Below are 24,488 nucleotides of genomic sequence, written 5' to 3' on the forward strand. Positions count from 1 at the left end.
GGCAGGATTGGCCTCAATCTCCATCTCATGTTCTCCTGTGTATTCAACTCTCACCTCTGAAGGAAGAAATACTAGAGACAGCTCCAAACCCAACCACTACCTTCTGTCAAAATGTCATGCCTTGGGTGGAGCAACCTTCACTTAAACACTCCCCATTTGTCTCACCCAAGTGCCTGGCCCAGGACTCAGACCATCCCAAGGTGGAGTCCAGGTAGCACCACTTACTGTGTGATCGTGGGTCAGGCCATTTGGCCTCTTGAATTTCTCTACTAATTAATACCACTTCATAGCCAGAGGCTGAGAGTAAAAAAAAAAACAAGTCACAAGTATGAATGTTCAGTCAAGTGGGGTCATTTTCAGGGATCTGTGCAGCTCAATGATTAAAACCAAAGTTTCATCCTAGTGTTCAAGGTTTTCCCTGTCTCCCAGGCCACCTGTCTAGCCCTCTATCTCCTAGCTGCCCCTATTTTGCAGCCACACCCATGCCCCTAACTTGTTCTTAAGTTGTCCTTCTGCCCAAAATGCTCTTGCTTTCAATTCCTATTACAAATCTTTAGTTCTTTCAAAATCCATTTCAAGCATCATCTTTTTTCTCCTGCCCTTCAGTGCTGCCAGGCACTGAACTCTAAAGCTGAGTAGAAGGGAAGTGCCCAAGAGCTGGCAAAGTTGTTTGCATGCCCACCTTCTCCTTCTAGCTGGAGATTCCCACATGCGGGGGTTAGGTCTCAAATATCCCAAAGGCCTTCCATGCAGTCCATGACCCTTTAATAGGCTCTAGTTACTTTTCCAGGTGGGTTCTTGTTTCTCTGACTTCTGGGACCACAATAGGGGTTCAGTAAATGACCATTTAGGTCCCACTCCCCTTCCTATGATTTGAGTCCTGATGAGGCCACTTGTAATTGTGGACTTTAGGAAAGACACGTAACCTCTGTAAGTCTTCATTCTCATCTATAAAATTAGAATAATATTACTAAGCTCTTTGTGAGGACAGTGAAAATAAACTACAAAACACCTAATGGCAGGTGCTCAATAAATAACAGTCCCCAACAGAGTACTGGAGCAATCCTAAGTGGAAACGAGGAGAAAAAGAAAGTATAAATTGGAACAGAAGAAATAAATACCGAGATTACAATAAATATAAATAGGCAAAACTCACCTATTAAATGAGTCTTAGTGCTACTGCTACTGCTAAGTCACTTCAGTCGTGTCCGACTCTGTGTGACCCCATAGACAGCAGCCCACCAAGCTCCCCTATCCCTGGGATTCTCCAGGCAAGAGTACTGGAGTGGGTTGCCATTTCCTTCTCCAATGCATGAAAGTGAAAAGTGAAAGGGAAGTCACTCAGTCGTATCCGACTCTTGGCAACCCCATGGACTGCAGCCCAACAGGCTCCTCCATCCATGGGATTTTCCAGGCAAGAGTACTGGAGTGGGGTGCCATCGCCTTCTCCAAATGACTTTTAGGTTGGGTAAAAAAAGCAGGCTATTTGCAAAAGACACACCCAAAGATATAAGAGTTCTCTCATTCTACCCATTCTTTCAGCCCAAGGGTTTGCCTGCAGCTCTTATCACCCCACACTGCAACAAGCCGTCTATTACAGCACATCATACCCCTTGGCTCACACCACACATTGTTGGCAATGGATTTTCTATAAAATAAAGGCTCAAAATTATTTTAGGCACCCAAATTTTTATTAACCCACCTTCTCGCTCTCTTTTAACATTATAAACCAAATTAACCTCTTTTTGGCCCAGAGCTATGCTGGGAACCATCAATGTGCTTTTAGGTTTCTCTGGCCCCTCTTAACCGCTGGCTGTCATTCCTCTTGTCTTTTCTTGCTTAACAATATATTCCAACCCCTGTAAAATAGGAACTAAAAGTACCAACCTCATTGTTCTGAGGTTTAAGAGAATGCTAAGCACTAACCCAGGCTCTCCGGAGCATTCAAACACCCACAGTTCCCTCACACCCTTTGACAGAGATCCTTCTCATCTGTCATGGGCTGAGGAACCAATGAACCTGTAAACCAAGAACATGAGTCTAAAGTCCACAGGCCAAGTGAAGGCCTGGATGGTAAAGTGCAGGGGCTTTCTGACCACCACTGCCAACTTCCAGCCTAAGGAAGGACTGAGTGAGCAGTTGCTGAACCCCTGAGCTCATGGTTCCCTGTGGGTAACCCCCATGCACCTCCATTATGGCCCGGGCTAGAGGGGACACTTCTCAATTCCCCCTGTCACACTTGGAACAGCATGAGGGATGCAGCAGAGGCCCAAGACTGAGTGGCGAGCCCCAGGGAGTCAATGGGGGACATTATCAGACCAATCTTAAAGGTGGTGCCATTTGCTCTTGGGGAGGAGAGGTGGGACCCAGCCAAGGACAGCAGCTGGAAGGCAAAGGGCAGGTCTGGTTCTCAGTAGCGGTAGTGATCAGGCTTGAACGGGCCTTCACGGGACACGCCCAGGTACTGGGCCTGCTTCTCAGTCAGCTTGGTCAGCTTCACATTCAGCTTGCCCAGGTGGGCTTCAGCCACTGCTTCATCCAGCTGGGGAGAAACACAGGAAAAGCTGGAATCAGTGCCATGCTCTGGGACCCCTAACCTCCATCTTCTCGCTGCCCAAAGAGGCGGGAACGGTTCTATTGTGACATCTGTCGAGTGTTAAGCGTATTACTTCATCCTGTCCTCACAGTGGATGTGTGTGGGTTTGGGCTGCTCAGCTCTTCTTCAAGGGGGAATCAAACTACACCTTCCCCTCCAGGCAGCCCTGGTGGGCCCATCAATTACATCTCCTCCTTCACCCTCCATCAACCTAAGCAGCTAACCAAAATGCTTCCTGGAATTTATCAATGAACAGGACATACTTTCATGACAGGGGCTCTCAGGATTCCTAAACAGGGAGGCCATCGGCCTCCAATAGCAAGTCTATTTGACAAGTGAAGTGAATGCAGGGAGAACAAAAGGGCCAAGAAACAGACAAAGCAGAGCTCCGATGCCAATGAATCCCCGCATCCAATGTCTGAATCTGACACTCTGCCATTATAGAACCAACAGCATCCCTTTTCGGATTACACTGGTTGTGGTTGTTTTAATGTACTTCCTGAGCAGTGGTGACCACAGCCGTCTTCCAAATATATCCTTAAAAATATGTCTATAAATTCATAAAACACCTTCCTCCTTCAAGAGGTGGAGCCTACGTCCTCACCCCTCAAGTGGCTCATTTCTAATGAACAGAATGAAGCAGAAATGATGATGCGTGACTTGAAAACTGGGAGCTAAAAGGTACTTCAGCTTCCTCCTTTGCGCTGTCCCCAGATTTGGGGGAAGCCAGCTGCCATCTCACGAGGAAACTTAAGCAGCTCTATGGAGACACTCATGTGGCAAGGAACCTCCCGCCCACGTAATGTGAAGTGGCTCTTCCAGCTCCAGTCAAGCCTTCAGATGACTGCAGCCCTGCCTGGGTGACTTCTTGACTCAAGTCCCATCCCACCATCCCATAATGGCACAACCCAGATCCCGGTGGCTTCCCTGGTAGCTCAGCTAGTAAAGAATCCACCTGCAATGTGGGAGACCCAGGTTTGATCCCTGGGTTGGGAAGTTTCCCTGGAGAAGGGAATGGCTACCCTCCAGTATTCTGGCCTGGAGAATTCCGTGGACTATAGAGTCCATGGTGTCGCCAAGAGTCAGACACGACTGAGCGACTTTCACTTCACAGCCCAGACAGCTTTATGTTCCCAAGTGGTTTCACATTCACTGTTTCATTAGAGGCAAACATCCCTAAGGAGGAGGCCAGGGTTTATTTTTCTATTTAACAAATGAAGAAACTGGGGAGAGGCAGGCAAAGGCAGGAGCAGCGTCTAGCCCTAAGGCCACAGCCGTTCTAGAAGCAGAATGAAGGTCTCCAATGACCCGAGGACACAATGAATCCTCCCTTCGCTTGGCCTGGCCTGCACCCCACACTGGAGGGCACCCTACACCTGGAGGGCAGCGTGTCGTAATGGTTAACAACCCGGACAGACAGGGCTGATCTACTCTTGGTCCAGTATTTTACAGCTGTGGGGGCAAGTCACTCTCTGAACCTTAAGTTCCCTCATCTGTAGGCCGGATCTCTCATAGTTCTTACAAAGATGAGTGATATTCAAGAGGGCATGGTGCAGGCACCTTAATAAATGGGGGTGCTGCTCATGCTGTCATTATGGTTAACCAAGATACATAATCCCTTCCCCACACACTGCACGTGAGTGTGAAGCATGTCCCCAATCCATGCCATGGCAGCGATGGAGAAAGGAGAGAAGGATGGGGCCAGGTGCTGGGGTAGGAGGTGAGCTCTTTACCTTTTCACTTCCAACCCTGCTCTCATCTCAGAGGCCTGCGCCTTTTCTCACTACAGCCCTGTTTCCTCCAATTAAGATAAGGGTTCAAATAAGGCTTTTTAAACCCTCCAACAAGCATGGGGACCTGGCAGGCTGCACAGGACAGGACAGCCCCTTGAGGCCCTCACAGGTGAAACATCTGGTCAGACAAGACAGTACCTGAGGAAGCCTAAGGGGAGAGGAGTTGGCTGGCTCGGGGGACAGACACCCCAGCCTCTTCCTACTTCTCATTAGTTGGCAGAACCAGCTTCTCAAAGGGTGGGAGGAGAGATATGAAGTCTCCATCACAGCCTCACCAGTAGTCAAAGGTTGGAAGCAAGAAGTACTCTTACCACTTAGCTGAGAGGGACACTTGAGGCCCAATCAGGATAAGTAGCAAAACCAAATTTGCCCATGATGCTAAAGAGTCAGCACTAAGACACAGCATTCTGACCCCTGAGGGAGGGCAGCGCTTGGGGTGTTAGGACGAGCACTGCATTGGATGTCAGATGACCTCACTGTCATGGTTACCCTGACCTCACGCTCGCAGAATGTCAGGGGCCATGCTCAGCGTGTTAGCAGCATCACCCACTTCCAGGGCCACAATTGTGCAGCCTCTAGGCTGCATTTGGCTTACAAACAAGTCCAAGTTAACCCACCCAGCTATATTTAAAATTGAATATTTCACACAAAAATATTGATATCTGGCTTCCTCTGAAATGTCAGGAGCCTTGACCCAAAGGGCCCAGGTTGATAACAGGCAGCCAGCCCCTTCCACTGGGGCACATGTTCTTTGCTCAGTCCCCTCCAGCCCATTTATCCTTAGTGGACATGTGTGTTTGTGACCTGTGACCTAAGGAAGTCCTCACAATCCTTACAGAGGTACTATTACCTTCACGTTACAGAGAAGGAAATAGAGGCTCAGAAGTTAAGTAACCTGGTTACACAGGCTGATATTCAAACCTGGATGTGTCTCTCTCCAAAGCCCATGCTCTTCTCACCACCCAGCCCGGCTACTCAAGTTATTCCCTGCGTTGAGCCTCACTTTCCTCCTCTGTTAAATGGAGAGAATGACTTCTGCCCTGAGGGGGACGCTGTTAAGATCCTCAAGAGTGGAGGCAAGCACCGTATGAACTCAGGCAAGCCCTGCTTGGGGAGCCCGGGTCACGTGACCCTTGGCCAGGGGTGCAGGTAGGAACCCACCTTCTTGGGCAGGAAGTGGACTCCGACGGGGTACTTGTCTGGGTGGGTCCAGAGCTCGATCTGCGCCAGGACCTGGTTGGTGAAGGAGTTGCTCATCACAAAGCTAGGATGGCCCATGGCACAGCCCAGGTTGACCAGCCGGCCCTCGGCCAGCAGAATGATGCGGCGTCCGTTCTTCAACAAGTAGCGATCCACCTGCAAGCGGGCAGAGCAGCGGTAAGGACTGGCAGGCGCTGCTCCCAGTGTCCACCCCATCCTCATCCCATCCTCCTGCCCAGCAGGCCTCCCTGTCTCCAGCAGTGCCCACAAAGGGCCTAGACTGCCCTAGAACAACCTCCAGCATAGGGACTGGGACACACAATGAATTATAAAAGCGACTATTTATTAAACAACTCTGAGCTGCAGACCTCATACATCTACTGTGAGAATTTAAAGAGCTCACATGTGCAAGCACTTAGTTTAAGTACTGCCTATTAGCTAATGGTACTGTTAATATTATCACTGGCACAGGCCCTGGGCTAAGAACACACATGTAACTGTGTGTGTGTATACGATATATAAAAATTACATTTAATTCTACTAACAATCGTTTAAATTAGGTATTATCCCCATTTCACAGATAAAGAAACTGAGGTTTAAAGGGTTAAGTTCCTTGTCCAGAGCCAGACATTACAAAGTGGCTGTAATTTGAGCCTGGACAGTCTGAGGACAGATCCCAGGTTCTCAATCAGCATGCTTAGTAAAAAGCTAATTGTAGAATTTCCCTAGTGGTCCAGTAGGTAAGAATCTGCCTGTCAATGCAGGGTACCCGGGTTTGATCCCTGGTCCAGGAAGATCCCACATGCCTCAGAGCAACTAAGCCTGTGTGTCACAACTACTGAGCCTGCGCTCGAGAGGCAGTGTTCCGCAAGAGAAGCCGCCACAATGAGAAGCCTGTGTACTGCTGCATGCTGCTACCTGCAGAAGCGAAGACCCAGAGTAGCCAAAAATAAAATCCATCAGTAAGACAGATGCGGTGGTACTCAACCTCGGCTGCACCTCAGAATCCTCCAGGGAGCTTTAAAAAAGGAGGACCCTTGGCCTCCCTCCAAGATTCCAGTTTAGCAGCCTGAAACCTCTTCCTCCCATCCCACTGCCCAGGTCACCAGAGCCTCGTCATCTGTCCTCCTTGGCGGCCACCCCACAGGCACACCCCCCTAGGCGCTCCATCTGCCGAGCCTGCTGGCAGGGCTGGGGCTCCTCACCTGGGGCTTGATGTTCACCTTCTCCACAGCGTTCTCGTTCAGCCACTTGACATCGATCTCCACGTCAAAGTGCCCAATGTTACACACAATGGCATCATCCTTCATCTGTTCAAAGTGCCTGTGGGGGAGCCTCAGTCCGTGAGAGAGGGTCAGCGACCAAGGGCAGCCCCACGCCTGCCCCCTCCTTCACTCCCTAGGACCCCCACACCACACCGGCACCTACTGGCCAAGAATGATGTCAGTACAGCCCGTGGTGGTGACAAAGATGTTGCCCTCCTGACAGGCCTCATCCATGGTGGTCACCTCGTAGCCTGTGTAGAGACAGCCCCCATGGGTCAGCCAGCGTGGCCATGCCCCTCCTCTGGCCCCAGCAGCTGACGGCCAACCCCCGCTCTATCATACCCTCCATGGCAGCTTGAAGTGCGTTGATGGGGTCAATCTCCGTGATGATGACGCGGGCCCCAAATCCCCTCAGGGCCTGGGCACAGCCCTTGCCCACGTCGCCATAGCCTGCAACCACCGCCACCTTGCCCGCAATCATGACATCTGTGGCCCGCTTGATGCCATCTATGAGGGACTCCCGGCAGCCATAGAGGTTGTCAAACTTGCTCTGAGAGGAGAGGGAGTAAGGCAGGGATGGGGGCAGGCAAAGCCCTGGGGCCTCAGACCCACTCTCAGCATCTCAGCCTGCTGGGCCTTGGGCTGATCACCTCCTGGGACTTCTCCCCACCAGCTAGTGTGTTCACGTGCCCCTTGCCCCTGCTCAGCCCCATGACTTTCTCCCCAATCTTTCTCAGCCAGTCCAGAAGGCTTCCTGAGGATCAACTATGAGACCACCCAAAGAATCTGCTTCACTTCAAACCTCCCAATGCCTAGCTCTGAGGATCACTGCGTAATCCTTTGTCTCTTTAATACACTCATCACTCTGTCTACAACCCCTTTCCCCACCAAGTGAGGGCTAAATTCCTCACGGCAGCCTCCCTGGGGGCCTTCTTCAGGGCCTACTCCTGAGCTGCTCTGGAAACCAACAGCAGAAGCCATTGCTGCTCCCCAGGCTCACCTTGGTGACAGAGTCATTGACATTGATGGCCGGCACCTTCAGGATCCCTTTGGCCATCATCTTGTATAGGTTGTGGACCCCCGTTGTGGTCTCTTCAGAGATGCCTCGGATGCCTGAACAAGAGGGGAGGGGACAGATTTCAGGCCAGGAAGGAGTGGCCTCTGGGATGGGACTCTAAGAGCCTAAGAGAGCCCACAACTGAACTCACCTGAATGCCTCACCTTTGCCTTCTAAAGATGCTCCTCTTTCTGGGTTCCCATCTCTGGAACCTATACCACAGTCCACCTAATCACCCGGGCCAGCACGAGGGAGGAGTCGCCACCTTCACTAGGTCTCATGATTCTACCTCCCAACAACTCACAGACTCTTCATCCCCACTGCCCACATCCCTGCCACAACGCGTCCTCTACATAGCAGCCACACTTAACATGTATATTTTCAGAGACGTCTTTCAGTACCATCCAATTACTTCCCTTTGCTCTCAGCATCAAGCCCAGCTCTCTCGCTGAGTTTATTATAAAGTCTTTACACATCTGATCTTCACTAAGGCTCCAGTGAAGGAAGTTCCCATGCTGGCTAACTTTCTGTTTCCTGAAAGGTCATCCTTTCCTACCTCAGGGCCTTGGCACTCACTATAACATTCCCTACTTCCCTCCCCACCCTGCTTTTAACAAAGCTTCCCAGCTGTTCTCAGCCCTAGCCTTATGCTCGCCCTTGGGCCATCATCTCAGCCAGCCTTCCCCCAGCTGCCCCAGCCCAGAAGATGGGCCCCAGCACACTTACAGGAGCCTGCGGATATCCCATCTTCCACAAAATCTGCTGCTTGAGGCACCAGGAGTCCTGCCAGGCCTGCTGCTCTCATGTGGACAAGCAAGAGCCATTTAAACCACCAGCACCCAGCCCACCGACCTGCCCTACTCACCTGACAGGAGCTGCGGGTACTTGGTGTGGATGAGGTTGGTGAGGTCACCACCGTCGTCCAGAATCATGTTGAGGGGCCCGTCCTTGAAGTACAGCGTCTGTTCAATGCACCACAGGTACTCCTCATCCGTTTCGCCCTTCCAGGCGTACACTGGAGAGTGAGTGGCATGTCAGGGCTGGCCCTCCACAATGGCCCCTGCTCCAGGGACCCACCTAGGTAGACTCAAGACTATCTTCTTCCTAATTTCCATCCCCAACCACCTCCAGCCTCTCTGAGGACTCAGCAGTGCTAAGGACACAACTTGGAGCCAGAGGTATCAGAGTGTGAATCCTGGTTCTGCACTGACCAGCTGTGTGACTTTCGGCAAATCACTTCACCTCTGAGTCTCACTTTCATTGTCGATGGTAGTATAGATTAAGTGAGACGGGAGCCAAACACAGACCCCCTATATATAAGTATCTGGAAAGAATTCTTTCCTTTCTCACTCTTTCTTTTCCTACCCTCGTCTGTCTGGGCCCCCAGCTCACAGTGACCAGGGTTCCTACCCACTGTGCCTCCTTCTGGGAGGCAGGTGTGACGGGAGGAGGGACACATTAGGTGGACTCAAGAGACAAGCTCCAGGGTCCATTCTGCACTGAAAGGACCTGATGGGCCCACAGTCTCTGTAATACGTTATCCTAGGCGACGTCTGGCCAGCATCTACTAACAGCAGCTACCGTGTATGGAGCACTTTCTCTGTGTCAGGCAATACTCTAACTGCTTCTTGCCCCCATCTCATCTGTCCTCACAGAAACCCTGTGAGGCTGGCATTACCATCATCATCGCCTACAGATGCCCAGAGAAGCGGCTGAGATGTGCCCAGGTCACTCATCATGACACTCTGCTGTTGCTGTTTTTGGCCGCACAGCATGTGGGATCCTAGTTCCCCAACCAGGGATCAAATCCATGCCCCCTGCACCAGAAGCCCCGAGTCTTAACCACTGGGCCACCAGAGAAGTCCCAGCATGGCACTGCTGAGCAAGCAACAGAGTCCCGTGCTCCTGACTGCCAGCTCAGGCTCCTCCCATCATGTGGTACAACCGCGACACAGGTGCGGGGCTCCCAGGAACCTCCTGTGAGCAAAGGACACCTGCCAAGCAAGGCCAGCTTCCCCTCCCTCAAACTGGGGCAGATAATGGTCTTGAAAACAAGGCCTTTCCAGAAAGCGGCCATGGAGTCCAAACTAGGCTGAGGAGCTGGGGACACGCCGACCCTTGGTCAGTCGATGGAGAGGTCTTCCCCAACTCTTTACCTTCCCCCCGCAGCTGGTTAGAAGGAACTGTGAATGAATGTCCTATTTTATCATCGTCAGACCGAACCACTTCCCTCCCCAAGCCCAGGCAGACTTGTTTCTGTTTCTCCAGCAGCCTGTGAGAAAGTCCTTCCTCTTTGGTTGTGGTCCTTCCCCAGTACCTAGACCATCAGATACTATGCAGTGGATCTCTGGGACTCTTTTTCTGTCCAGTACCCCTCCCTGCTTCTTTTTAAGGAACTTTTTGTTTTAAGGAACTTTTTAAGGAACATCCTCTTTTTAAGGAACTTCCCCCTCTTCAACACCATGTGATTCCCAATCACTGACTTGAATAGGGCAAGTAAGTGCCTTCAGTAGGATCTGAGATGACAGCTGGACAAAACGGCTCTTTCCAATGGGTCTCTAGGCAAGGATTCTGTGGCCATGACTCTTCCCTACTGTAGGGAGGTCTGCAGCAGTAAAAGTGAAGTGATGCAAACAGAGAAAATCAGAGCCCCTTCCTGTGTTCCTGTATCCCCCAGCAAGGACTCACCTGGAATGCCAGCCTTGGCAATGGCAGCTGCTGCATGGTCCTGGGTGGAGAAGATATTGCAGCTGGACCACCGCACCTGAAAGAGCCAGCAAGACAGGGCTGGTCACAGCCAGGTCAGAAGACCAGGGTCACTAGGCAGGGCTAAGAAAAGGCCCTGAATCTAGGGATGAGAGGCCTGGGATCTACACCCAACTGGCTCTGCAACCATAGGCTGGGGACCCTGGTGAGTGGATGGGAGCCAGAGCAGTGACAAGGCCTAACATATGTGAAAACAAGGCTCTGCCATATGGAGGGGGAAGGGCTCCACAAGGAAGCAAGGAGACAAGTGAAGAAGCTGTTGTTAGCGTTAAAACAAGATATGCAAGTATAGCATTGGAGGGGATAAATATTATTCTGAAGGATTTGTTGGGAGGGTTAGTTTGTTGGAGTAAGAGACAAAAAGAAGAGTCAGGGATGACCCCAGATTCTTGAACAGAGAGAACCTGTAAGGCAGAAGCCTGTAATTGCTTACATGGGGAAGACACCAAGAAGTGTAGGAAATCATGAGTTTGTTTACACATGTTGAGGTTGCAATGTCAATCAATCAGATCTCCAAGTGGAGATGGTACATCAGTTGCTGGATATGATGTACTATATCATATAAATATTATGTTATGACATAACCACATAAACAATATTTAAAACCATAAAATCAGACCACTTAAGAGAGGGAGTGTAGAAAAGAAAGAGGTAGGCCAAGGACTGACACTGTTGGACTCACTAGTTGTTTCTGGCTGCCCCGCACCACCACCAACCCCGCCCCCCATAAAACATCGTCAGAGAACTTGGAGGAGCTGCAATCATTGGTACACATGACCCAGGCTGAACCAATCAGAGAGCACCATCTTTCCAGCAGCCATGATTGGCCAAGGGCAGGCACGTGACCCCACGAGGGCCTATAGGAGCCAGACCCTTAGATGATTCGGTAGGGCTATGGGCTTGAGTCTTTCCTGCTAGAGCTTCCCCAGTCAGGAGAATGTGAATTGAGGGTGACCAGACGCCATTTCCCAGTAAGAGCAAATCAGCAGAACAGTCACCACAAATGGTAGTGAGGGGCGCCCGTGACAAGGCTGGAGCTGGAACCCCTGCTGGGCCTGAGGGGACACAAGACTATAGAGTTCCCGGCTCCGCAAGAACTGCTGCTTCAGGCCTCACCTCAGCACCCAGGGCAACGAGGGTCTCAATGAGGACGGCGGTCTCCACGGTCATGTGCAGGCAGCCAGCAATGCGAGCGCCCTTCAGAGGCTTGGAGGCCGAGTACATTTCTCGCATGTGCATCAGGCCCGGCATCTCATTCTCTGCCAGGTCCAGGGCCTTGCGTCCCCAAGCGGCCAGGCTGATGTCAGCTGCAGGGGCAGGATGGACGAAGTTCATGAGCTACCTCATCCCATCAACCATGAAGCAAGCACCCACCACTCCGCACTCATCCCCTGTGGACTCGAAACACTAGGCTGGCTGCAATCTCACTGATTCAAGGATTTCCTGGAGCAGGGCAGTCAAAAGGTCCCTGCCTAATCGCAGCCTACGCATAGCCTTGTGGGAGAACATTTAATTAAAAAATCCCACAGGAACATAAGGACTTCTCTGGTGACTCAAATGGTAAAGAATCTGCCTGCAATGCAGGAGACCCAGGTTCAATCCCTGTGTTGGGAAGATCCTCTGGAGAAGGGAATGGCAATCCACTCCAGTATTCTTGCCTGGAGAATCCCATGGATAGAGGAGCCTGGCTGGCTACAGTCCATGGTGTGGCAAAAAGTCGGACACAACTGAGTGACTAAGACAAACACACAGAGGAACATGATTACAACACAGGTAAATGCTCCCTTGAAAAATAAATAGCTGTCAGCCTATACCTGCTTCTTACTACCCTTTCTGTTTGCCACCTAAAATTCCCGAAAGATTTTAGCTCCTGGTTCCCCATCTTCCTAATCACCACTCTTGGTGACTTCAACATTCCTAAGTGATACAACCTAACACCTTGGACTCAGCACCATTCTTTGATCTCCTTGTAGATAGAGAAATATTTCTCCACCCCTGTCATTTCTTCCCACCTGGAGGGAACTCATCTGTGTAACTAACAGCTCTTGGCCTCTCTCTGCCCCAGGGGAGGTGAAGCAACCTGTTTAATTAGTAAACTTAGAAGGAAAAAATGGGGCATGCACAGTTCAGGTCTCCCCTCTTTTGCAAGCAAGCAACAACCAACCTGCCTGCGGGGAGCGCATTCTTCCAGAGAGATCTACCCAAACCCACCTTGCCTGTAACTGGCGGGTTAACTGCTCAATTTGGGCGTTTGGTTAGCATGATCATTGGACTTTGACACTAGTCTACATCTTCGGGCTTCAATGGACGCTATTAGTTATCCCTTGATACCTACAGGGGATTGGTTCTGGGAACTTCTATGGATGCCAAAATTCTCAGATGCTCAATTGCCTTATATAAAATGGCATGGAGGTTCAGTCACTAAGTCGTGTCCAACTCTTGCTACCCCATGGACTGTAGCCCACTAGGCTCCTCTGTCCATGGGATTTCCCAGGCAAGAATACTAGAGTAAGTTGCCACTGCCTTCTCCAGAGGATCTTCCCATCCCAGGGGTTGAACCCACATCTCCTGCATTGGCAGGCGGATTCTTTACTGCTGAGCCACCAGGGAATCCTATATGCTCCATTAGATTACTCAGTATCCCATATCCTCTTACCTCTTTGACGACTTCACTACTCCACTGAAACTGCTCTTCTTAAGGTCTCCGTAAGGCCCCATAGCCATTGGTCAATTATCTATGTTTACGTTTCTCCCTGCAGCACCAACAGCACTAAGTAGTCTCTTTTTCTGAATCCCTTTCTTTCTGTGGTTTCCCTTCCACTTTCCTGGTTCCTCTTCCTGTAACAGACTCTCAAAGTTTGGAGGTTCTCACGGCTCTGTCATCTCCCTCCTCTCCTACCAGATGAGCTCATCCCGCTTTATGGCTTGAAATACCTTTTCTACAGCAGTGTCTGCCACCTGTTCATCTCCAGCCCAGACTTCTCCCCTGAACCTGAGACTCATAATTCAACTGCCTACTCAGCATCTTGGTTGTCCATCTAGATAACGTGTCAAGTTTGAGCCCTTATGACTCCCTTTTCTCACCCCCAAACTTGTTACTCCCCCAGTATCCTCATTTTAGGAAATGAAACCACCATTCAACCAGCTGCTCTAGCCAAAAACTTATGGTTTCTTGATTCCTCTTTTCCCCTCTCACCCTCTTCCAACCCATCAGCACTGTTGTCTCAACATCCCAAATATGAGCAATCCAACAGCATCTCACCACCCTGGATCACTGAAGCAGCCTCCTCACTGGTCTCTCTGCTGTTCTCCCCATGTTAGGGAAATGAAGATGGAGGTCGTCTTGTTCAGGCTTCAGAAGCAGGAGAGTAGCCCTCTGACTGACTTCTGACCCTGCATGGACTATGTGCCTGCTTTGGTTACCGGCAAGTCAAGCCACACCTTAGGTTAAGAGAGGGAGTGGGTCTTGGAATTTCCTGAGCCCCTGGACGCCCGGCCAAACCCCTATGCTGACCCCCAGACCCTTGTTTCACAAAAGGAAACAAACAGCATTGTAAAAGGGAAAACAAGAGCTGCATTTTTGCGTGCAAACTGACAATATCAGCTTGCAGCCTGGGATTACAGGCAGGAGCCCCCAAAACTGCAATCTGAAGTCTCACCTGTGGGGTGGACCACTGCCCGGGACCCTTTTCCCAATTGAGACTCCAAATTGCTGGTACTCGGGATGTCCCAGCACTGTTCAAGTTTGGACATAGGTTGTCAGCCCAATTTGGTGATGTATATGCTATTACCCCTCTCTATCATTTCTATTTCTTTGCTTTTAACAACTAATTGTTTGTGTATTAACAAGTGGATTTTTTTGTTAATGAATCCTTTGAACCTAAAATGAAAGTAAAACACCCCAAAGGCGAGGTCTTCAAGTGGCTATTTGGGATGCTGCCTGATTCAAGAATCACCTAATAAGAGTTAGATCTTTAAAAAACAAATAATACCCCACAAAAGTCAGAGAAACAAACTTAAAAATTTTTAAATGTATCACCTCCATTCTTCTGCTAAAGTGAAAAAGCCAGCCAGCCTCCAATGGCTTCCCCTAACCGACTCTTCACATGGCCACAGTGCCGTGCCCAGGTGTCTGCTCACCCTTCTTGCCCACCTCGCCACCCTTTTCTCCGCCTCACTAGTTGCTCAACCATGCGAACCTCCTTACTGTCTTCATATTCCCGCCTCAGGGCTTTAACCCAAGCAGCTCTCTCAGCCTGGAAGGCTCCTCCCATCACCTGATACAGTACCTGGCACACAGTAGGTGCTTAGGAAAGAAGGAAGAACTTGGTATACTGCTGCTGGAGGAACTGAGAGCATGCCAGGGTGACTCTAGTAGAGGGAGTAAGATGATGAGTCAGGATTTTATTCCTGTAGAGTTTTAAGGGGAGTCCCATGACCAGACTTGTCTTTTGAGAAGGCTTCTTTGGTTGCTGCAAGTATCTATGAAGCAAGAGACTCACGGAGACCTGTGAGGAGGGAGCCCAGGACTGGGGTGGTGGCTGTGGAGACAGAGAAGTGGGCAGGTCTCCTCACTTAGAAAACAGATTGTATCTCTAGTACTCAGCTGGGTTGGGCACAGAGTAGGGGTTGGCCATGTTTACTGACCATCCTTGTTGTTAAGACTGAATGAGAGAAGGTCCACGAAAGGGGCAGGCAGTAGATGGGTCACCAAAAAAAAAAAAATCTGAACCTAGTCCAACTGCAATATTTACAATGAGGAAAGGCTCAGAGAAATGTTTGCCGCGGGTCTGACAGCCAGTCAAGAGTAGGGGTGGGACTGGTGGCCAGGCAGAGCTGGTACAGCCAGAGGCTCCTGGGAGGGGCCCAGTAGTGGACAACAGTTCCTGTCCTATCCTAAGCTGCACCTCCTCTGCCACCCCCTGTCCCTCTAGCGAAAAGAACTCTTTCACTGCCCTCGGGATACAGCTGTGCCAGCCCTGGTGTTTTCATGGGTCCCTCAACTCCAAGAGCACAGGAGGGCCTGGCACTCTAAGCTCTGGGGTTTTTGGTGCCCAGGGGAGCTGAGGACTTGCAGAGGCTGCAGTAACACCTGTCCTAGGACAAGCCAAGAACATGAGCAAAACCCTGAGTGTTTCTTCATCTGCGAAGTGGGAATAATCCTAACCTTCCTTGAGCCCAAGGATTAAAGATACCATATGGGCAATGTCTGGCACAGCACGCCCTCCCTGATGGAGGCTTCCTTTCAACCCTACTTAGCCAAGTTCCTCCACTTCCGAATGTAGCCTTATCTCCTCCCACACAATGCAAAGCCCTCAACCCTTAACCCACCCATCTCTCCATAGTAATAACAAGCCTCTTTTCCAGCTCAGCCACTGGACCTTGCTTAATCTTTCTGGGCTTCAGTTTCATCCACACAACAGGGACAATAACCTACTCTGGCCCGCTGCTTGATAAACTACTATTGGTAAGTTACTATTTTCCAGAGAGTTTTTGGAAGTTTTTTCCTTTTACGGCTTCAGTTTCTTCCTCTGTATAATGGGATAAAGTCCACCCCTAAAGATCATTCTGTAAACAAATGCAAATCCCCAAATACATAAGAAGTGCTCCATAAATGTTGATGCTTTTCTCCAGGTTGAATGGTGTGCTGGATTTACTTTAAAAATTGCTAGCCAGACTGAACCGGTTTCTGCTGAAAGGTCATTAGGATTATTCCAAATGTGTTCACTTATACACAGTGGTGAAAAGATGAGCATGGCCTGGTGCATCTATTCCACCACCTCCCAGTTATAAGTTTGGGCAAGTTACCTTTTTTTCCTGTGTCTCAGTAAATCCATAAAATGAGAAAGTAACAGTCCCTACCCTAAAAAGTCATTAGAATAAAATGAATTAATCTATAAGAAAGGTACAAGTGGTGCCCATGCCACAGTAAACGTTAACGATCAGTGTATCAGCTTCAATACATAGGACGGCAGGAAGGATTTTTCTAACCACTCCAAAAGTTCGAGATTCTATGTAGGACTGTTCTTGCTGGCCAAGCGAGTGACCCCAGAGGTTGAGTAACAAGCCAAAGGTCCCCGGTGAGTGGACTTGCCCGGCCTCGGGCTCAGTCTCCAGGCCCCTCCCCCACGCGCCCTTCGGGGCCCCAGTACCCTCGCCGTCCCCGTGGGAGGCTCAACGAGGGGTGGGCACTTGCCCGGGACCATCCAGTTGGCCAAGAAGCCGGTCCAGGCCCAGGAGGCAGGATCCAGGCTCCCTAGCGTTGGTCCCGGCAGGTGCCATTGGTCCGAGGCCATGGCCAGGTGCACGCTGCCCCCTGCCCCAGGCGACTCTGCGCGGAACACGCCGCCGCTCCGCAGTCCGTGCCGCTGCACCCTGCCTCGCGGGGCACGCCGGAACTTGTAGTTCGCGGCCGCACGCCAAGACATGCTAGCTGCGGCGGGGGAACTCCAACCCCCAGGCGGCCACGCGGGGCCAAGACCGCGCTGTGCCAGCGATTCAAGAGGGTCCTTCTGAGCGCCCCAGGTCGGCCCCGCGGCCGCCGCCCCAACAGGTCCCCAGCGGGTGGGGAGCGGATGCGGCTGGTTGCACGTCCTGTAACTCACCGACTTTGTAAGGCAGCTTGTCCGACATATTGGCAGCGTTTCCGCACGGACTAATGCACACAGGCGAAAGGGGCCGGGCCTAAGGCTGGGAAGAGGCGCGGGCTGGGCGGCGCCGGGTAGGGACCTGCGCCTGGCGCCGACGCCTTTAAATATCTCCCCCGTCTTGCATATTCATGAGTCCCGAGCGAGCTGAGCTGTCGGGGCGGGGTCCAACGGACAGGGGCGGGACCGGAATGGACTTTGGTTCCTGCTGAGAGCCGTTTTTATCCCAAGCGGTCCTTCCACATCCCGCACTGGGTAGCAAAGGGATCTCGGAGAGAGGCCTAAGAACAAACTCCATGCTTTCCTTCGTTCAACCAGTGAAACCCATGTCATAACCGGGGGAAATTGAAATTCCAACCAGCTCTCTTTCCTGAACCTGTTTCTTCTGTAAACTGGGCAGTTGATACCTACCATACAGATTATAAGTAAAGCTGCAACATGTCAAGTTTCTAGCACATGTAGGCCTTCCACCCTCCTGCCACTATCCTGAATTTAGTTAAATTTGCATACGTATTTATACTTTTACTGCTGCTGCTACTGCTGCTAAGTCGCTTCAGTCGTGTCCAACTCTGTGCGACCCCATAGATGGCAGCCCACCAGGCTCCGCCATCCCTGGGATTCTCCAGGCAAGAACACTGGAGTGGGTTGCCATTTCCTTCTCCAATGCATGAAAGTGAAAAGTGAAAGTGAAGTCGCTCAGTCGTGTCCGACTCTTAGTGACCCCATGGACTGCAGCCTACCAGGCTCTGCCATGGGATTTTCCAGGCAAGAGTACTGGAGTGGGGTGCCATTGCCTTCTCCGATACTTTTACTACGTATGTAGAAATTATTAAATGCTTCTTAGAATATTTTCTGTTTAAAACCTTCATGTAAATGGTAACGTACTGTACTTATCCTTCAGCAATTTGCTTTTTTCTGTTGATATTATATTTTTAAGAGTAATGCATAGACTTAGAATGTATTCATTTTTGCTGTTGCATAGTATTTCATTGTCTACATCCCATGATTAATTTATCTGTTCTATTTGCTGACATTCAGTTGTGTATCATTCTGCCATTATTGCATAAATGGAAAAATAAACATTGTCTTTTAGTGCACCTGAGTAGGTGTCTGAGGCATAAGTGTACTTAGGGATGAAGTTTCTGAGTTAAAGGCATGTTTTTAACTTTCCTAGGTCTTGCCAAACTGTTTTCCAAAGTAATTTATCCCCTCATCACAGTGTCTGACGGGGCTTGTCACATCCCTGTCACCACTTGTCAGACTGACAAAAATATTTATCAAATTGATGGCTGTGAAACTCTCCTTGTGGATTTAATGGCCACGTGAAGACCCTTTATCATCTTTATAGGAACCCCCTTCCCCAACCTCCACCCAGCTGCTCTCTCATACTTTTTTCAGAGTTGACCCATTCTGAGTCTGTGCTTTCTCACCTCCCACTCAGTCCTCAGCTGTCTGGTCTCCACCCCCAGGTCTCTGCTGAAACTGCTCCAGCCAGGTCAGTAGGGAAGCCAGACCAAGGTGCCTCAGCCTGCATCCCAACCCACCTTCTTGCTGCACACAATGTGCCCTTGGCTTTCACTTTCCTGACTCCTCACCCACTCTCCGCAGGGTGCCTTCTCTGGTCTAAGCAACTTCCTCTCCTTTTCTCCAAGAATTAATGTTCCTTTTTTCTCTTATTTGGCTCCATCTGCCAGCCCCATCTCACCCACACTTAACTTGTTGTGACCACCCATATCCAGGTAATCCAAGTGTACATGGAATAAAACACTGCCTTACTCCAAACGTGGTCTGTTACCCTTCTCAATTATCACATGCCCTTTCTCCCCATCCCTGGAGTTAACCACTGCAGTGATTAATGTCTTTATCATTCTCTTGCTTTTTTAAAATGGATTTTACAACTTATATGACTGTCCTAAACAACACATTGTTTAGTTTTGACTGTATTTTGTCTTTGTCTAAATGAAATCATACAATGTGTTTATTCTTTTGCAACTTACTTTCTCTTTCAACATTGCTTTTGAGGGTCATTCATGTAGATATTATAGCTCTTATAATATCTTATTTATCTTATCTTATAATATCACTTATTTTCATTTATTATATCTTATAATCACTTATTATATCTTATAATATCACTTATTTTCATTTCTGTTTAATCCACTTATTTATTCATTCTATTGTTGATGGATATTGGGTTGTTTCAGTTTTTTTGCGATTGCAAAGAATACTGCTTTAATATTCTTGGGTGTGTAGATAGATACAGATATAATTTGGGAGTCAAATTTCTTAAACAAATATGCTTAGGTTCAACTTAACTAGGTAATGTTAAACTGTTTCCCAAAGTGGTTGCATCAGTCTGTACTCCCACCAGCAGTGGATAAATACTCTTGTTTTATGCCCTTATCAGCCTACCAATTTTTTTTGCCTATTTGGCAGGTATGAAGTGGTATCTCATTGTGGTTTTAATTTGCATTTCTTTGACTACCGTGACTAATGAGGTTGAGCATCTATTCATATGTTATAACCCATCTGAGAGTCTTTGTTTGTAAAAGTTCCGTTCATGTCTTTGCCTGTTTAAAACTAGGTGGTTTGTTTTTCTTTTCAACTAATAGAAATTCTTTACATATTCTGGGTATTAGTCCTTTGCTAATTATATGTGCTGCAGATATCTTCTCCAGATTTGTGGTTTGTGTTCTCACCCTTTCTCTGTTGTTGTTTTTTTTTTGATAACTAGAAAATCTTAAGAGTTTTGTGTTTGTTTTGCTATACTGCTCCGTATGTGGGCTCTTAGTTCCCTCGCCAGGGATCAAACTCCTGCGGTAGAAGTGCAGAGTCTTAACCACTGTCAGGGAAGTTCCAGATATTCTTAGCGTCAGCCGAGTGTGTGCTGCTTGGTTTTTGTCTCGTCACAACAAAGATTTGGAGTGACAGACATTAAAGCCCCCTCGGCCTGTCACAGCTCTCGGGTCTTGGACAGACTGTGTTATAGCTCTCCGGTCTCGAACGGACCGTGTTATAGCTCTTAGACAAATCAGTGTTACAGCTCAGTGTTACAGCTGTATTTTATTTAGAAGATAGCAGGAAAATCCATCTTTGAGGCGTGAGGGCACGTCGATCCAAAGACGCAAAGAGAAGAGCGCCCCAGCGCGCAGGGGAGGGAGAGGGAGGGAGGGAGGGAGAGGGGAGAGGGGAGAGGGGAGAGGGGGAGGGGGAGAGGGGGGAGGGGGAGGGAGAGAGGGAGGGAGGGAGGGGGAGAGGGAGAGAGAGGGAGAGAGCCCTTTGGCTCCTCTTTTTATATGTTTTTTCTTCCCCCTAGGCCTGCCCTATGCAAATTGGGCTTAGTCAGGAGTGCTGTTCTACCTGAAGTCCTCACTCCGGTCCTCGGTCCTGGGGTCCTCAGACCTTCCTTTGACCTTCCTCTGTTCTATTTTCCTGGGCTTTTCTCTTCCTTGTCTTTTAGCCACTGCCATTTTGGACTCCTTTTCCCTATTTTAACTACCTAACCTTAGTTGTAATGTATTCAAATTTGTCAGTCTTTTCTGTAGTGTTAATGGCAGTTTTTGTCTTGTTTTAGAAAACCTATATACCCCCAAAGTCATAAAGAATTTCTTCTGTATTGTTAGCCCAAAGTTTTATAGTTCAAATATGTATGTGGTGTGCGGGAGGAATTCTATTTCATTTTTTTTTCCCGAATGAATAAGCAGTTGTCCCAGCACCACTTAGGCAACAGTGCATCCTTCTTCCAGTGACCTATAGAGCCATCTCTGTCATCCATTGTGTCCATAAATATACCGGGTTATTCCTATCTCTCTATTTTGATGCAATGATCTGTGTATGCACTGTTGAAATTACTAAAAATTTTTAATAAATCTCATTCTTTTCAAGAGTATCTTGTGGAAGTTCCCTGGTAACTTAGTGATTAGGATTTTGGGGTTTCCCTGCCATGGCCTGAGTTCAGTCCATGATTAGGGAACTGAGGTCTCACAAGCTGCAAAGCACAACCAGAAAAGAAAGAATATCTTACACTGTCTTGGATGTTTGCACATCTATATAATTTTAGAGTTACTTTGTCAAGTCTTGGGAAAATTTTTTTTTGAATTTTTACTGCAGTTGTATTAATCTATAAATTATTTGGACTTCCCTGGTGGCTCTGATGGTAAAGAATCTACCTGCAATACAGGACACCCAGGTTCAGTCTCTGGGTCAGGAAGATCCTCTGGAGAAGGGAGTGGCTACTCACTCCAGTATTCTTGCCTGGGAAATCCCATGGACAGAGGAGCCTGGCAGGCTACAGTCCATGAGGTCACAAAGAGTTGGACAGGACTGAGCAACTAACACTTTCACTTTCTACCCAGTAATGCCCATTTTATCATCACCAGTAAAGCTAAGGGAATGTCCTGGCAGTCCAGTGATTAAGACTCCACACTGCCACTGCCGAGGCTCAGGTTCAGTCCCTGCTTGGGGAACTAAAATCCCATAAGCCACGTAGTGCAGCCAAAAGGGGGGGAAAAAATATATATATACACACACACACACACACACACACACACACACACAGGGCTGTAAAATTTGTTTCTCCCTCTCTATCTCATGACCAACAACCTGATTCCAACCCTCATCACCTCCCATCTGGATCAGTGCACCAACCTCATCAGTGGTTTTTAAGCATCCAGCCTAGCTGTGTCCCATTCATCTTCTAGCCAGAGTGATTTTATATGTATACATATATATAATTTTATATATAAAATTTTAGCTTATATCTTTATTTTGTATATTTATGTAATTTATATATATTATATTTATATATACTTATATATATATATTTGGCCATGCCACGTGGCTTGTGGATCTTAGTTCCCTGACCAGGGATCAAACCCAGGTCCACGGCAGTGAAAGCACCGAGTCCTAACCACTGGACCACTAGGAAATTTCCCAAAGTGATCTCTTGAAACTACAAATATGTCCATACCTTCCTTCTGCTTACAACTATTAATTGGCTTCCAGTTGCCTAAAGGAGGGGTCTCTAAAGTGTCTTTAATGAATGAATTAATTAACTTTTGGTTTTGCTGGATCTTCATTGCTGCATGGGCTTTCTCTAGTTGCAGCGAGTGGGGGCTACTCTTCGTTGTGGTCACAGGCTTCTCATTGCAGTGGCTTCTCTTGTCACAGAGCAAAGACTTTAGAGCGTGGGCTCAGTAGTTGTGGCACACGGGCTTAGTTGCTCTGTGGCATGTGGAATCTTCCTGGACCACAGACGGAACCCCTGTCTCCTGCATCGGCAGGCAGATTCTTATCCACTGCAACACCAGGGACGTCCTCTAAAGTGTCTTTTTGATCAATATTTTTTTCCTCAGATTCTATTACATTTTTTACAACATGACTGACCAGGAGAGGGGTTCACGAGAGGGGCTGTCAGCTTCAGCCTTTTCTGTCTGTTCACTGTTGTAACTTCAGTATTATCTGGAACTGCCATTTCTTTGCAGGAATATTTTGAAGCCTCCCACCATTTTGAAGCATTGAGTTAGGTTAATATAGGAAATCTGGTACATGATACTTATGTTTGCTTAGCCTGACAGAGGGGGTTTCCCTGGTGGCTCGATAGTAAAGAATCCGCCTGTAAGGCAGGAGACCTAGGTTTGATCCCTGGGTTGGGAAGGTCCCCTGGAAGAGGGCATGGCAACCTACTCCAGTATTCTTGCCTGGAGAATCCCCATGGACATAGGAGGCCTGGGGGGCTACAGTTTCTGGGGTCACAGAGTCCAACACAACTGAGCTACTAAACACAGCACAGCCTGACAGAAACACACACTACACCCAAGACCATACTGCAGAATACTGAAACGGGGGCTAAGAGCCCCACTGCCCACCCCCCAACATGTGAACCCCCTTCCATCAGGAAATCTCTGCTACCTCACTTGACAAAGGTCACACAAACAGACCAGGTGAGGGAAACGGTGTCAATTAATGACAAAAACCCATCCTAAGTGTCTGTCCTGCTTTGGGAGATGTCAGTTAAGGACACATTTGCTCATGTAGTATATTAAGTTCATTTGAACAAAACTTTTGGAGATTGCTGGCCTCAGGAGAAGGTCCAAGCACCTTTGCCTGGCCTTCAAGGCCCTCCCTGTGTGACCCCTGCCTGTGCACCTCACCTTGTCTCTTTGGCCCCAACAGCATCACAGTTCTCACTACAGCCACTCAAAACTTATAGATGGTTCTCCCACACCCACTGTGTTCTGTTCTGCCCCCAATATTCTCCGCTCTGTCTCTGGATGCTCCCTGATCCCAGACTTCCTGTCAAAGTCCCACTTGGCCTTTAAAGCCCAACCGTTCCTCGGCCCCCCTCCCCAGGCAGGAATAGACGCCTCCTCTGTGCTCCCACAAACCCCCTCATGCAGCTCTACCTCTGTCCTTTCCACATTGTTTCATGCCATCTTTGAGGGGAAGGGCAGACCTCTTTCTCTTTTAGCCCCAAGATCCAGCATAGCCCTGGTTAGTTTTTTATATATATTTATTTGGCTGCATTGGATGAGGGCAGGGACTGGATCTGGCTTTATTATGTAGCTGCATCCTCAAAAGCTAGCTAACTTGATCAATACTTAGTGAATGACTAAATGAAGGACCTCAACTTCTGGTTTTATTTTATTTAAAAAAAATATGTATTTATTTTATATAGCAGCCAGGTCTTAGATGCAGCACGTGGGATCTAGTTCCTCGACCAGGGATTGAACTGAGTCCTTAGTTGTGGCACGAATCTTAACTGTGTCATGCAAAATCCTTTGTCGCAACATATGGGCTCCTCTCTAGTTGTGGTGCACAGGCTCCAGAGTGCTCAGGCTCAGGTATGTGGGATCTTAGTTCCCCACCCAGGCATAGCATCTGTGCTGCCTGCATTTGAAGCACAGAGTCTTAACCACTGGACCACCAGGGAAGTACCGGCCCTGCAGCTGCTAAGTCACTTCAGTCGTGTTCGACTCTGTGTGACCCCATAGATGGCAGCCCACTGGGGTTACCTCCGTCCCTGGGATTCTCCAGGCAAGAACACTGGAGTGGGTTGCCATTTCCTTCTCCAATGCATGGAAGTGGAAAGTGAAAGTGAAGTTGCTCAGCTGTGTCCGACTCTTAGTGACCCCGTGGACTATATGCAGCCTACCAGGCTCCTCC

General features: G+C 48.9%; 1 protein-coding gene across 1 annotated transcript; it reads right to left on the reverse strand.

The window, feature by feature from the left end:
• Positions 1-1,669: 1,669 nt before the first annotated feature.
• On the reverse strand, positions 1,670-17,501 carry AHCY (adenosylhomocysteinase). Its single transcript, XM_061437325.1, has 10 exons — positions 17,283-17,501; positions 11,794-11,984; positions 10,600-10,675; positions 8,777-8,926; positions 7,855-7,967; positions 7,197-7,404; positions 7,018-7,105; positions 6,795-6,912; positions 5,551-5,745; positions 1,670-2,542 (listed from the first exon to the last, which is right to left on the reverse strand). Exons 1-10 carry the CDS (start codon positions 17,308-17,310, stop codon positions 2,411-2,413), a joined length of 1,299 nt encoding a protein of 432 aa, XP_061293309.1. The 5' UTR covers positions 17,311-17,501; the 3' UTR covers positions 1,670-2,410.
• Between the last annotated feature and the right edge of the window lie 6,987 nt (positions 17,502-24,488).

This window comes from Bos javanicus, chromosome 13, assembly GCF_032452875.1.
Source record: "Bos javanicus breed banteng chromosome 13, ARS-OSU_banteng_1.0, whole genome shotgun sequence".
NCBI classification, from domain to species: domain Eukaryota; kingdom Metazoa; phylum Chordata; class Mammalia; order Artiodactyla; family Bovidae; genus Bos; species Bos javanicus.

What these genes read in the sequence shown, in the direction of transcription:
- AHCY (XM_061437325.1), bottom strand. Translation starts at nt 17,310, where the DNA reads ATGTCGGACAAGCTGCCTTACAAAGTCG. An exon ending in CAAGCTGCCTTACAAAGTCG is followed by an intron (nt 11,985 to 17,282) that starts GTGAGTTACAGG and finishes CTGCCCCTGCAG; the next exon opens with CTGACATCAGCCTGGCCGCT. An exon ending in ACTGACATCATTCTTGGCCA is followed by an intron (nt 6,913 to 7,017) that starts GTAGGTGCCGGT and finishes GCTCCCCCACAG; the next exon opens with GCACTTTGAACAGATGAAGG.